This window comes from Marmota monax, unplaced genomic scaffold (assembly GCF_021218885.2).
Source record: "Marmota monax isolate L192 unplaced genomic scaffold, Marmota_monax_Labrador192_F-V1.1 WCK01_AAM20220418_F8-fsc00102, whole genome shotgun sequence".
Classification (NCBI taxonomy): Eukaryota; Metazoa; Chordata; class Mammalia; order Rodentia; family Sciuridae; genus Marmota; species Marmota monax.
Window position 1 is genome coordinate 6,551,860 of NW_026692494.1, and position 13,491 is coordinate 6,565,350.

General features: G+C 64.3%; 2 protein-coding genes across 10 annotated transcripts in view; one reads left to right on the forward strand and one right to left on the reverse strand.

The window, feature by feature from the left end:
* Prss57 (serine protease 57) overlaps positions 1-5,850 on the forward strand; it is an 8,904-nt gene extending 3,054 nt beyond the window's left edge. For 2 of the 9 annotated variants that reach the window (XM_058579277.1, XM_058579276.1), the window contains exons 4-6: positions 1,124-1,769; positions 2,013-2,166; positions 2,561-3,955. In XM_058579277.1, the coding sequence (XP_058435260.1) occupies positions 1,691-1,769; positions 2,013-2,166; positions 2,561-3,452 (1,125 nt within the window). In that variant the 5' untranslated portion in view covers positions 1,124-1,690 and the 3' untranslated portion in view covers positions 3,453-3,955. The other 7 variants (XM_058579281.1, XM_058579280.1, XM_046444421.2 and 4 more) reach the window with 6 other exon arrangements.
* Positions 5,851-6,135: 285 nt separating this feature from the next.
* Positions 6,136-11,671, reverse strand: Fstl3 (follistatin like 3). Its single transcript, XM_046444422.2, has 5 exons — positions 11,516-11,671; positions 10,167-10,352; positions 8,246-8,461; positions 7,409-7,636; positions 6,136-7,334 (listed from the first exon to the last, which is right to left on the reverse strand). The coding sequence occupies exons 1-5, from the start codon at positions 11,616-11,618 to the stop codon at positions 7,282-7,284; spliced, it is 786 nt and encodes a 261-aa protein (XP_046300378.1). The 5' UTR covers positions 11,619-11,671; the 3' UTR covers positions 6,136-7,281.
* Between the last annotated feature and the right edge of the window lie 1,820 nt (positions 11,672-13,491).

Consider the following 13,491-nt stretch of genomic DNA (forward strand, 5'->3'; position numbering starts at 1 on the left):
CCTCTCTGTCTGTGTCTCCCCCATCTCTGTCTCTCTCCTCTCTGTCTGTGTCTCTCCTGTCTCTGTCTCCTCTCTGTCTGTGTCTCTCCCATCTCTCCCTCTCTGTCTATGTCTCTCCTTTCTCTGTCTCTCTCCTCTCTGTCTGTGTCTCTCCTTTCTCTGTCTCTCTCCTCTCTGTGTCTCTCCCATCTCTGTCTCTCCCGTCTCTCTCTGTCTCTCTCTCCTCTCCTCCCTCTCTCCCCCTCCCCCTCTCCTCCCCCCTCTCTCTGTCTCTCTCCCCCCCTCCTCTCCTCCCTCCCTCCCTCTCTCTCTCTTCTCTCTCTCCTCCCCCTCTCTCTCTCTCTCTCTCTCCTCCCTCTCTCTCTCTGTCCTCCCTCTCTCTCTCTCTGTCCTCCCTCCCTCTCTCTCTCTCTGTCCTCCCTCCCTCTCTCTCTGTCCTCCCTCTCTCTCTCTCTGTCCTCCCTCTCTCTCTCTCTCGTCTCTCTCCCTCTCTCACTCTGTCTCTCTCCTCTCTCTCTCTCTCCCTCTCCCTCTCTCCCTCTCTCTCTCCCCCTCTCCTCCCTCTCTCACTCTGTCTCTCTCCTCCCTCCCTCTCTCTCTCTCTCTCTGTCTGTCTCTCTCTCTCTCCCTCTCTCACTCTCTCTCCTCTCTCTCTCTCTCTCTCCCCCTCTCCTCCCTCTCTCACTGTCTCTCTCCTCCCTCCCTCTCTCTCTCTCTCTGTCTCTCTCTCTCTCTCCCTCTCTCACTCTGTCTCTCTCCTCTCTCTCTCTCTCTCTTCCTACTGTCTCTCTCCTGTTTCTTTCTCCTGTCTCTCTCCTCCCTCCCTCTCTCTGACTCTCTCTCCTCCCTCCCTCTCTCTGACTCTGTCTCTCTCTCTGTCTCTCTCTCTCTTTCCTCCCTCCCTCCCTCTCTGTCTCTCTGCCCTCCGACTCTGTCTCTCTCCTCTCTGTCTCTCTGCCCTCCGTCTCTGTCTCTCTCCTGTCTCTGACCCTGCCTCTGTGTCCTGTGTGGCTCACTGAGGGTGGCAGAGTGAAATGGCATGTCCACACCATGGAGATGGCCTCACTGCAGGGACCCCACCACTGCGATGGCTGTGACCTGCCGGTGGTGTCCCTTGGCACAGCCTGTGGCCCAGGACACCATCTGCACCTGCAGGATGTCACCCCAGGGGACCGCAGTCCCCTGTGCCCAGCCCCTGTGGTGTGACCAAGGTGGCACTGTCAGAGCCCTCCAGAGCACTGTCTTCTTGTCCTTCCAATCCTGAGGTCAGCTGAGGCTGCCAGTGGGGACATCGATGCTTGAGTGGCAGGAGCTCGGCCACACCCAGTCAGGGTCAGGTCAGCCTGTGGGGAGGGGACTGCTGGTGTCCTGGGTTGTGGCCCTGTGGGGGTGCAGAGAGCTCCAAGGTCCAGAAGGTCTGAGCCCGGTAAGCAGAGGCCTGGAGAGACCGGGAGCCCTGCAGCAGTCCTCGAGGACCAGAGTCCCCAGGGCCCGGCTCGCCTCAGGGCCAGCTTTGGCTTCTGTGCACAGAGGACAGCCAGGTTGCCCAGTTTCCCAGAAGCACCCAGCTGTGCCTGGGCGGTCCACGGCCTCCTGACCACAACCCACAGCCCTTTCCCCCCTTCCGGACCGTTGGGTGGGGGTGGGGCTGCAGCCCAGAGGTCTCTGTGGGAGAGGAGCCTGCTTGGCCATGGGGCCCAGGCTGGGGGACTGGGGGCGCCTGCTGCTGACCCTGGCCGCGGCCCTGACACTGCCTACCAGGGCCCCTGGTAAGGATCCTGACTCCCACCCCAGCCCCTCCGACTCCCGCAGGGGAGTCCCAGGTGGCCCTGCACCTGGCCGTGGCCCTGGGGCAGCCACTCAGCTGGGGATGGGACCCCAGGCTTACAGGGTCCCAAGGCCCCTGCAGACGCTCTCTCCTGCCCCTGTGTGTCTCTGCCTCTCCCCCACCCTGCCCTGTGCCCACCTGCCTGGTGCCCAGCCTGGCCCCTCACACAGCTGCCCCACTGCAGGCTCCCTGGGGGCGCAGATCATCGGGGGCCGTGAGGTGACTCCCCACTCCCGGCCCTACATGGCCTCTGTGAGCTTCGGGGGCCAGCACCACTGTGGGGGCTTCCTGCTCCGATCCCGCTGGGTGGTCTCCGCTGCCCACTGCTTCAGCCACAGGTGAGGTTCTTCCTGACAGCAGGAGCTGGCCCTGGCCAGCAGGGAGCCGGGCTCTGCAGGGACAGGGTGGACGCCACAGCTTGTCGGGGTCTCTCAGGACCCACACAGGCAGCAAGGAGAATGGGAGGAGGGGTGGCGGGGTGGTGAGGAGGCAGGGGGACGGTGACCCCACGTGGCTGCCATCATTGCTGTTGCGTGGACACTGCTATCACCTGTGTCAGGTGGGGGCCGGACCACCAACATGCTAAGCACCATGCTCACTCTAAGTGTGTCCTAGCCAGGATTCTGACCGGTCCTGCAGCTCCTGAGACATCACTGAGCTGAGGCCACAGGGCTAGGCCCCTTACTTGGAGGAGGGTCTCAGGCCCCTGTTCTGTCCTGCCACTCTCCATAGGGACCCCCGTGAGGCCCTGGTGGTGCTCGGGGCCCACACGCTGCGCCCCCAGGAGCCCACCCGGCAGGTGTTCGGCATTGCGGCGGTGACCAGGCACCCCGACTACCAGCCGGCCACCCACGCCAACGACATCTGCCTGCTGTGGGTGAGCAGGGCGGCCACACCCAGTGTGACCTCTGGATTTGTGTTTTGTGGTGCTGGGGACCAAAGCCAAGGCCTCGCATGTGCCAGGCAAGAGGCCACCGCTGAGCCACTAGCACCCAATGAGGCAGAGGGGCCCTGTGAGCACCTGAGCCAGTCACACCCCTCCTGGCCCGGCCACCTGGCTCCGCCTCCCACGTGCCCCTCCTCCTGGCCCTGGCGCCGGCTGGGCCGGCTCTGCTGCGCGGAGGACGAAGGATCTTTCCAGTATCAGCTCGGTGCCCTTCCCTGGCGTTTGGCAGCCCTCCCCTCACCTGTCCCGTGCTTTTGTCTGGCACCAGAGTCACCTGTACACCTGGGCCATTGCTTGATGCCTCCTCTGGACCTTGATGGCCACCCATGGTACAATCAGGCTCCATACTTGAAAGAGGGGATGGGTGAGGTCCAGGCTTCCATCAAAGACCGCAGCCTGCCGTGGGCTGGAGGGGCCCTTCCGTGCCCCCAGGGCCTGGTATTCAGTGGGGAGCACACCCAACCTGCCCTGGACCTTCGAGACACCCGCCCGGGTCCGTGGACAGGTCCGTGGGCAGGTGTGGGGGCACCGTCCTTCCCTAGCCCATCAAGGAGGTCTGCACTCCCAGCTGCCACGGCCTGGGGGACCTGCTCACCCGACACCCCAGCGCCCTGCACCTGCCGCTCACGTTCGCTTGGCCCCTCTACAGATGGGGAAACTGAGGCAGGCCGGCAGTGAAGTGCCTGCAGCACCAAGGGGAGTGAGTCCCAGCCCAGGGTCTGCGCCACTGTCTGCCTCTGAGGATGGCAGCCCCTCAGGCCCAGCCGCCTCCCCGCTCTGTGCAGTCCCCGAGGACCTCTGTGGGCCACGGGCAGCTGCTGGGTTCTGGTTCTGGTTCTGGCAGGGTGCTGGGGCGGAGCCAGGGCCTCCCCCTTGGACCTGAGTGAGGAGGCTTCCCTGTGGAGGAAGGGTGGCCCCAGCAGGGCACCAGGAGGAGCCTCAGCAAACCTGCCCTGGCAGGAGGCGAGACAGGCTGGGGAACCGTCGGCCTGGTCCATGTTAATGGTGGACCCCGAGGGCACTGGGGAGCCACGGAGGGCTAAGAGCAGGAAGGAGGCGCAGGCTGGTGAGATGGAATCTGGTGGGCGGAGGCCCAGGGCACCTGCGGCGGCCCCAGACGGCCTCCTCGGGGCGCGGCGGTCCCAGGTCGGCGCGCCGTGGGCGGAGCCCTGAGTCGGCCTCTCCCCGCAGCTCAACGGCTCTGCGGTCCTCGGGCCTGCGGTGGGGCTGCTGCACCTGCCGCGGAGCGGCGCCAGGCCACCCGCGGCCGGGGCGCGCTGCCGGGTGGCCGGCTGGGGCTTCGTGTCGGACTTCGAAGAGCCCCCCCCAGGACTGATGGAGGCCGAGGTCCGTGTGCTGGGCCTGGACGTCTGCAATAGCTCCTGGAGGGGCCAGCTGAGCCCCCACATGCTCTGCACCCGCAGTGGGGACCGGCGGAGGCGGGGCTTCTGCTCGGTAAGTGCCCCCACCCATCCGCTTACGTAGGGCAAAGAGCCGCCGCCTAGGGTCAGGGCTGGGCAGGGGCGGCCTCGGGCCCCGGGTCCCGGTGCTGCGACCAGGAAGGGCGGGGCGTCCCCGGGGCCACCGGGGTGTGGTGCTGGGCTGTCGGGGTGCGCAGGCACGGAGCGGCCCTCCTTGTGCAGCCACAAGCAGTGTCCAGCAGGGGGCAGAGCAGGGCCACAGGAAGCCGCCCCTGCCCGACTCCTGGAAAACACGTGAACGCGGGCAGCTCTGGGGAAATGGCCGGGAGGGAGGGTCGTCAGCTCCAGAGAAGAGAGGCGTGGTGTAGACAGACTCCAGCGCCCACCAGCCTGAATCCAGTGCAGGCAGCGCCACCTCATGTCTCCGGGCCGCACTGCTTCCAGCAGTGAAACCGCTATACTGGCAGTTCCTGCTTCATAGGGTCAGAGCTGAGTCCAGAGGGCAGTTAGGGTGGTGGGACCAGGGGAGATTTTAGGGTGGGTGTCCGGGAGGCCTCTCTGAGAAGAGCAGCGTGGAGATGAAATTTGAAGCCTTGAGGTCTGAGGGAAGGTATGCCAGGCAGAGATGGCTTAGAGGACTACTAAGTACATTCGGGCAGATGGTGCACTGCACAAAGATCACAGACTCCACCGGACAAACAGGTCTCTAGGACCTGCAAATGTGGGAAGAGCCTGAGGCTGGTGTGGTTGCAGCCCTGAGTCAGGGGCAAGAAGGGCAGAGGGAGGGCAGGTTTGGGTCCTCGCGGCCTGGAAGGCAGAGGAGAGCACTAGGGAGCTGCTGAAAGGTTTTAAAGCAGGGTGTGTGGGGTGTGTGTGATTCACCTGCAGAGGCTCCTTTAGGGAAACGAGATCCATGGCCCCTTACCTCCCTTCTCCTTCACCCTAGGCGGACTCCGGAGGGCCTCTGGTGTGCAGGGGCCGGGCCTATGGCCTCATCTCCTTCTCAGGCCTCTGGTGCGGTGACCCCAAGACCCCCGATGTGTACACACAGGTCTCTGCCTTCGTGGCCTGGATCTGGGGTGTGGTTCGGGGAGGCCGCCCCACCTAGGATTGCAGAGCACCGCCTGGGCGCTGCCTGAGCCACAGCCCTGCTGATGACCTGCCACTTGGACTGCAGCACCCCATGGCTGGACCCTGAGGCCCAGGCACTGGTTGTGGGGGATCTCTGCTGCAAATGAAGAGAGCAGAACCGAACCCAGTTGATGACTAGACACGTGGGCACCAGCCTCTGCCACGGACAGTTCCGGGGCCCGGTCCAGCCAGTGTCTGTCCTGCCTGCAGTCCTTTCCATCCTTCCATGCCCCCCACAGACCTCTGAGGAGGTATCCGGCCCTCCCACCCTGGACCCCAGCACCCCTGCCGAGAAGGCCGACGAGCCCACCAGTGTCCGGGTGGGGAAACTGAGGCTGGGAAACCTGGAGTGCTCTGAGGAGGGGTGGGGCTGCAGGGATGCCAGACAGGGGTCTCCCTATCTCAGGTGGGCCTGGCCTCCCAAGCCTTGCCCCCCATCCTCTGATGACCACAGCAGGTGGCCGGTCACAGAAGGAGATTGCCCCAGGCTGTACAATCACATGGCTACTGCTGTTGCACCCCAACTCTGAGGCCGGGATTTGTTTTTGAACCCCCAGCCAGCTGGCTTCTTGGGGTTGTCCTGAGCTGTCTCACACCCCTGCCTTCCCCACCCACAAAGGCCCCTTTTCTCCCTCCCCTCTCCTACTCAGTCCCTCCTGCTGCCCTCCATTGCTTGGAGGTGGAGCTGAGCCCAGGAACACAAGCCCAGGCTTCTCTGGATGCTCCCAGGACTCCACTAGTCACCCCCTAGCTGCGGGGCAGCACAAGACCCAGAGAGAGGAGGCGAAGGCAGGCCTGGACACCCCCAGTAGCCTTTCCAGTCTTTATTTCTTTGGTGAGGCAGAACCCAGGGTGGGGAAGGCTGCCCTGTGGGCTCAGTGGACCCCTGGCTCGGGGTGCTCACTGGAATTTGCAGCACAGCTCTCTGGGCTGGAGAAAGATGGGCAGGGCCTCACTGTCCACCTGGCCCTGGACCAGGGAGCTGGGCTTTCTGCCCACTGGTTTGCCTCTGGTCTCCAACACAGTCTGAGTGGAGGGTAGCAGCCTCAGGGACTGGCTCCAGAACTAGCTGGTGCGGCCACCCCCAGCCCAGCTGACAGGTGGCTAGAGGCTATCGGGGAACTGGGTCTAAAGCCCTGGCCAAGGCCTGCCACTGGGCAGCAGGAACCCAGCGCTGCCCAGGTCAGTCTTGGTCCCCACTCTTGGGGTAAGCTGGGGCTCCTGGTCCCCATCTGGTCATCCCTAAGTGGACAGCACATTGCAGGACACAGGACACAGTTCTGGGTGAGTGCTGGTGGCCCCACATCTGAGGCCATGGAATCTCACCAGTTGAACCTCTGGGAGGTGGTGGGCAGATGTGCCCGAGACAGGAGGCATGGATGGGACCCTGCTCAGGCAACATGCGGGGCATTTCTTAGGGGCCTCACGGGAAGTACTGGTAGGCAGAGGTAGTGGGGAGGCAGGAACCTGTGGTTCTTGGGCTGGGAGGCCACCATGCCACTTCCTTGGCCTTTTGCTTATCTGGTATGGGCACCTGCCCTGGGCCCCAGCGCCGGGCTTTGAGGCCAGCCTCCTCACCTCTGTCCTGGGGAGGGGAGGGCCGTGGAGCTTCTCACAAACCATTAGCAGGGGCCGCCAGTGCAGCGCGCTGGCGGTGTAACCGACAGGCATCTCCAAAGAAGCAGAAACGGGATCCTCTGGGCAGGTACCTAGGATAGGGGCTGGGCTTCCCCAGGAGGTCCCCTAACCTGATGCTGCGTCTCCAGGGCAGCCACATCCACTGGCCCTTTGGGAGGTCTCCTTCCCTCCGCCCTTCCAAGACATCTTCAGTGCGCTCTGGGATCCCCAAGAAATCCCCACTCAGGTTCAGTAGTCCGCGGGACATAAATTAGATTCTGCTGCTGTGACAATAAATAAGAGGGACGGCCTCGAACGCCAGGCGGTGCTGCTGCAGCTCACACGAAGTTCTCCTCCTCCGACTCGACCTCCGACTGCTCCTCGCGAGCGCCTGCAGGGCAGGGAGGAGCAGAGCTTGAGCGCTGCCGGCGCGGAGGTTGGCGTTCCCAACTGGCCCCGCCTCACCTGCGCAGCTTCCAGGGTGGCGAACGCCGATGGAGCGACCCAGGAAACACGTGGCCTGGCGCAGGTGGCACGAGGAGATATAGGTGACGTTGTTGTTGCCGCAAAGCTCTTGGCCGGGAATGGTAGGCGCCGGGCAGGGCGCGGATCGACACATCACGCAGTGCGCACTGCCGGTCTGGTCCACCACGCACGACTGGGGCCGTGGGCACACCACGTGCACGCAGGACTCTGCAGGCCAGACGCGAGGGAGGGTCAGGGGCGACACAGCTCCGAGAATCGCCGGATGGGCCCACAGCCTTGACCTCTCGGTCCGCCCGGCCTGGCCCCTGAGGGCGCACGGCTCTCCACGCGAGTGTGCCCTGGGACTATACCGGGGGGCTACCCCCACGAAACCTGTGAGACTGCATCCAGGACCAAGCTCTGCCCCTCTCGCCTCACCCACAGGCCGCCCCTTCTGTACCAGCATCAAGCTCCACCCCTCTCTACCCCAAGCCCCGCTCTCCTGGTACCGACATCTGGTTCCGCCCCCTCTCGCCCCACTCCCATAAGCTCCGCCCTCTGGCTATAACCGGAGCCGCCGCTCTTCCGAACCCCGCCCCCTCAGCCACCAAGTTCTGGCTCCACCCGCAGGTCCCAGTTTCTGGTTCCGTCTTCAACCCCGCCCCCTCTGGCAGCACGCGGGAGCCGCACTGCTTCTTGATTCAATTCCCGAGACGCGCGCTAGCGGATACCCAGCCCCATCCCGGTGTTGTGCGGCAGCGCCCCAGTACTCCACCGCAGGTCCGCGAGGCCCCGCCCTCCCCCAGGCCCCGCCCCGCCCCGCCCCGCCCCGCGTACTTTGGCAGCGGCCGGGATACATGACGCGCAGGTCCGGGTGGCCTCGGCAGCGCGCGGCGCGCAGCTCGCACTCGTCGCGGTAGGTGGCGCCGTCCGAGCCGCAAACTTGCAGGCGCTCCGGGAGACCAGCGCAGTCTGGTGCGCACTCGCAGCGCGGGCGGCCCCCCAGCATGCGGCACGCCTTGCCGGGGCCACACTCCACGCCGTCACAGGAATCTGCGGGAAAGGACACGAGCTCTTGGGTCTGGGCGCCGCCCGGAAGGGTCCTCAGGTCCCTCATCCACGCTGCTGAAGGATAGCGGCAGGGCCTAGGGCCGCGGCGTGTCCCGATCCTGGTCGGGAGCACCGGGACGCGCCCGCCCGGCGTGGAGTCTGCGCGTGGACCTACTGGGGGACAGGGTTTGTTCTGCGCCTGGGCGGAGACTTGGTGAGGAGCTTGGCTCCACGTGGGCGGGCGGGGGTCTCTGCCGAGACTCTGGGGTCCAGTGGCCGAGCTCACTTCCCTCCGCAGCGAGGCCGACGTCTGTTCCCCGCTTTCTGCCCGTTTCGGGGAAGGCCTGCCGGGCAGCTGCATCAGCCCTGGAAGGGCCTCCACCCGGGGCCTGGCACGGATCGGAGGGCACTCGCAGATCTGTTCCTTCTGTGGCCAGGACCTCTCCAGGAGGTGTCAGTGAGGGCAGGTGTGATCCCGCCCGAGCCCAAAGAGCATTTCGTGGGGAAGGGGCCTCTCACAACCTCCTGAAACTGGGGCTCACTCCTGCAGCCCCATTTCTCAGGTCTGGCTAGGGTAAGCCTCGTAGCATCCTCCCTGAGGCCTGGTCAAGCTGTGAGGGGCGGGCGGACAGGAGCCGGGACCTGTAATGCACACCTGCCTGCCCCTTTCTGTTGCTTGGGTGTCTGGATCCTGAACTCTGAAGATCCCGACCTCAGTTTCCCTATGCATAAAGGGGATGGGGATCCCACCTTACAGGGTGAGCCATCTTGCCCAGGACAATGGCCAGAGTCCCCTGTGGGCATCATCATATAGGCTGCACCCGGGCACCTCCCACCCCGCCCACATGCACATCTGGAACCACTCCGGTGGCTTCAGAAGGGAAAGGGAAAGGGGCCAGGTTCCCATCCCAGGGCCAGATGAGGTTGTGGGGACAGAGTTCTGGGCCATTTCGTGCCCAGGTCAGGCACTTTCTGAAGTCTGTTCTCCAGAAGCCAGAGGCGGGGAGTCTGGAGAGCTTCGGGTGGGAATGAGTTCAGGACCACCCAGCCAGGCTGATCTGGGATTGATCACTTCTGAGGCCCCCAGTCTGAGCTCCCCAGCTTGGCCTTCAGGTCTGCAGCCCTGTGCCCCCCTCCTCCCAGCTCCCTGGCTGACTCTGGACCATGGGCTCTGCCCAGCGGACTCCTCCTCACGCTGCAGAACCCAGCTCTGACGCACACTTCTTCACATCCTGCCCTGGCACCCTCTCTGGGCTCCTGCAACTTCAGCCTGACCACTGGGGACTAGGAAGGTCCTCCAACCAGCCCATCCTCCAAGGCAGAGGACTCTGGACTCTTTCATTCTGCTCATGATGTGATGTGGGGGGCAAGATTTCTTAGAGCAAGGTCCAGAGGTACAAGCCTATTGAACATGCATAATCGGTGGCATTAAGGGCCCTGTGTGGGCTCTGGGAACCAGCTCTCCGGGAGCTAGGTGTGAGCCAAGTGGCCTCTGCCATTTGGGGGGTGGGTGGCAGAGCCATTCAAACTGAAGGCCCTGGGATGAAGCTGGGAATCTCCTGGGCGCACCCCACCCCTCAGGCCTGGATACTGCAGTGACAGGAAGCTTGCTCCTGACATCCCCCTGTCAACCATGGTGGCTCTTCTTGCTGCTTCTGGGCTGAGCCGCAGTGCCCTGCCCCTGGCCCTAGCATTGCTGGGGGCTCACCTCTGCAGGGCAGACAGTGGACGAGGCCTAGGAATCCCAGGAGGCTGATCTTGTTCCCTGGGTGGGTGAAGTTGGACCAAGCAGTGTCGATGCTGCCAGAAGCGCAGCACTCAGCCTGGCTCACGTCAGTCCTCAGCACCAGGCTGCAGGTGGCCTCCTGGCCCTGCTGGAGCCAGCAGACACCCCCTGTGGGAGAGGGGACACTGCCTGCAGGCACTCCTGACAGCCAGCCTCTGCCCCACCACTGGGACACATACTGCCATGCTCCACGGCTCCGGAGTGCAGAGAGCACATGGATGCACACCCAGGCTTGGCCCCTTTGGGGGTCCCTCCTTTCTGAGCCCCACCCCCACTTCTGTACCACCAGCCCTGACTCTCCTCCCGAAGGCCTGGGAACTGGCCTCCCGCCCAACCAGTCAAATGCCAGGCACTGGACAAGTCAGGGTGAGTGGGCCTGCAGCCCTTCTCCCGCCTCTGCCCTCTGTCTAGACAGCGCCCGAGGGCACAGAGCCCCTGGCTTGGCAGCCCCCCCTCGCCTGGCCCGCCTCTTACTCACTCCAACTTAGGAACATTCTCCCGGCATGAGCTCACCGGCTCCCCAGGGGACAAGGCCTTCGGGGAGGGGGCTTGCTCTCCCCTCCACCAGGCTGGGGTGAGGCTGCGGGTGGGGTGGGAGGGTGGGAGGCAGAAGGCCACTGCCCCCCCCCCAAACAGGGGCTTCAGAGGCTGCAGCCCCCATCCCAGAACTGTCTGTGGCTTCCAGACACACCGAGTGCCTCTCAGGGACCGGCTCCGAGAGCCCAGCACCTCAACACCCGTCTTACAAAAGGGGAAACGGAGTCCAGGAGTGAGGGTGTCGTGGCCCAGCCCTCCCAGCCAGTTGCAGGTATGAGGGTCCCAAGACCCACCCCGTCTGGGGAAGATCTGCAACCCAGCTGGAGTTCTGGGTACGGTGGCCAGGCCACCCAGTTGCCTCTCTCGGGCATCTGGACCCACCCTGATGACTCACTTCCCATCCTGGCTTGGCCACTTAAGGCTTTGTGACCCTGAGCCTCAGTTTCCCCATCTGGAAAACGGGGGTGGTAAGAGCACCCACACACTGGCTGTTCTGAGGATTTGGGGATACAGAGGTAGACACTGAGTGCTCAATAAATGGCAGTGGGTGTGCTGGCCAACCTCAGCTCTGCTGGCCCTGGGATTGCCCTCTTCAGACCTTTGGCCTGGGGAACCGGGCGCCAGCCTGCTGTCGGACACCCCTGGCCCAGCTGCCGCGCCCCAGCATCGCAGCCGCATTCCCCAGGCCCACGTGGGTGGCCGCCCCGCCCGCCCCTTCCGGCCGCCCCACTCACCGGGCGCGGGGTCCCCCGAGCCCACGTAGCCCACGAAGCCCACGGCCCAGGCCAGGGCCCCCCAGGGCAGTGGCCACAGCGGCCCCTGCGCCCCGGGACGCATGGCGAACAGAGAGCTAGGCGCCGACTTGCAGCGCGGGGCGGGCGCTTGTTATAAAGGTCCCGCGGCCCGCAGGCGGGGCCGGCGGCGGGGCGGGGCGCGGCGCGGGTGGCGGGGACCGGACGTGTCCCGCGCGGTGCAGGGCAGGGCCTGCCTGGGGTGGCAACTGGGGGAGGGCCCAGGTCCCATCTGGGAGCCAGAGAGTTGGTCTGGGAAGATACGGGTGTAGCGGGGGTCAGGGGACAGATTTCCTATGACGTGAATTGGAGGTGGTAACCGGTGGCAGCCTCCAGGTGTCTGGTCAGGCTGGGGAGGCTTTGGTTGCATGGCTATGGCTCTGAACTACAGGTTCAGGTCTGGGGAGCTGGACACCACCTTGGGATTGGCAAGAGGGTGCCTTCAGAGCCTAAGCGTGGCTTGGACAGTTTCTGCTCTGTTCACACCTGCGATCTACCCACCACCTGGCCACTGACCAGTAGACACACCAGCAAGTAATTAGGGGAAGGACAGGTGGAGGGGTGCAGCAGGAGAGATCCCCAGACAGTTGCTCCCAGAACAAGAGGACAGCAGTGGCCTTCTCACCAGGGTCCACAGCTTCTGGGCCACTGCTGGTGCCAACCCCGGGCCAGTAGCAGCGCAGGCCACACAGTCACATTGGTAGGTTTTAGAGGGTCTTCCCGCCCTCCCAGGTGGCCTGAGCAGAGGTGCTCCTTACCATTCTTTTTGGAGCTGATTCCGTCTAGTGTGGGGGCATTCCAGATGGTCAGGACACCCCTCAAGTGTGTGTGGGTTCTGTGGAGTCCCCTGTGCTTCTGAGATAATTAGTGGCAGCAGGAGAGACCCTGCAGGGTGCTGGAGTCCCTCCAAGGCTGACCCAGGCCTGGCTTCACCGAGCTCCTGTTGGGAGGGATGTGGTCCCTCCAAATCATGCAGACAAGTAGCCTGACCTATGGCTGGGAGAGTGTGAGCGCTCTCAAGGACAATAAAAAGCTGAGTCTCCTGGGCACCCCACCCTGGGCCTCCATTCCTGCTTTCTCCCCCTCCTCCGTGGGGAAACTGAGGCTCCCTGGAGCCATAGGACAAGTCTGTCCTGCCTTCAGAGCTCTGCCACCACCAGGAGCCACGCCCAGACCCTGGCACAGGCCTTAGCTGCCCATCCTGATTGCTGTCCCCTAGCCGGTGGCCAAGGGCCAAGTTTCTGCCCTAGTGCAGACATACCCTCCTGTTCTGACCTGGCCCTGGCCTCTGGCAGTCCCCCAGAGATTCTCTGAGGCTGGGGAGTGGGCAGGGATGGGACCCTGTGTTCTCACTGAGGGAGTGTGGGGGCTGGACAGTGTGACCATGGCCGAGACCTGACCCTGCTAGGGCTCTGCCATCTGGGCTGGGCAAATCAAAGGGTCATTGTCTGGTTGGCGTGGGTTCAGAGCCCCTCCAGCCTGCTCTCTGGCCTGGTGTACTGGGACCTCGAGCAAGTGGGGGACCCCTCCTCCTGAGACCCTCGTGCCAGACACCTTTGCTCTCCCCCGTTCTGCCCTTCTCTTTAAGCCTCCGCGTCCTCGCCAGCCTCCCCCTGCCTCCCACTTCCTACCCTGCTCTGTAGACCCTCCTCGGCTCAGACGCCAGGCACGACTCCCTGTGCCTCTGCGCACCTTCCAGGCTTCTCTCCCCCCGGCCTGACCAGCAACTGGACAGTACAGGGCCTGGCAGATGCTGGGAGGGCACCTGAAGCTGGAGGTGCCCCGACTGCTGAGGGAGATCAGCAGGGACACTGAGACCTGAAAGTTGGGCTGGACACAGAAGGGATGGAGGAGCAGCTGCAACTCAGAGAAGCGCCACCCGAGGGCAGTGGGCAGCACAGCTGCAGGAGGACATCAGG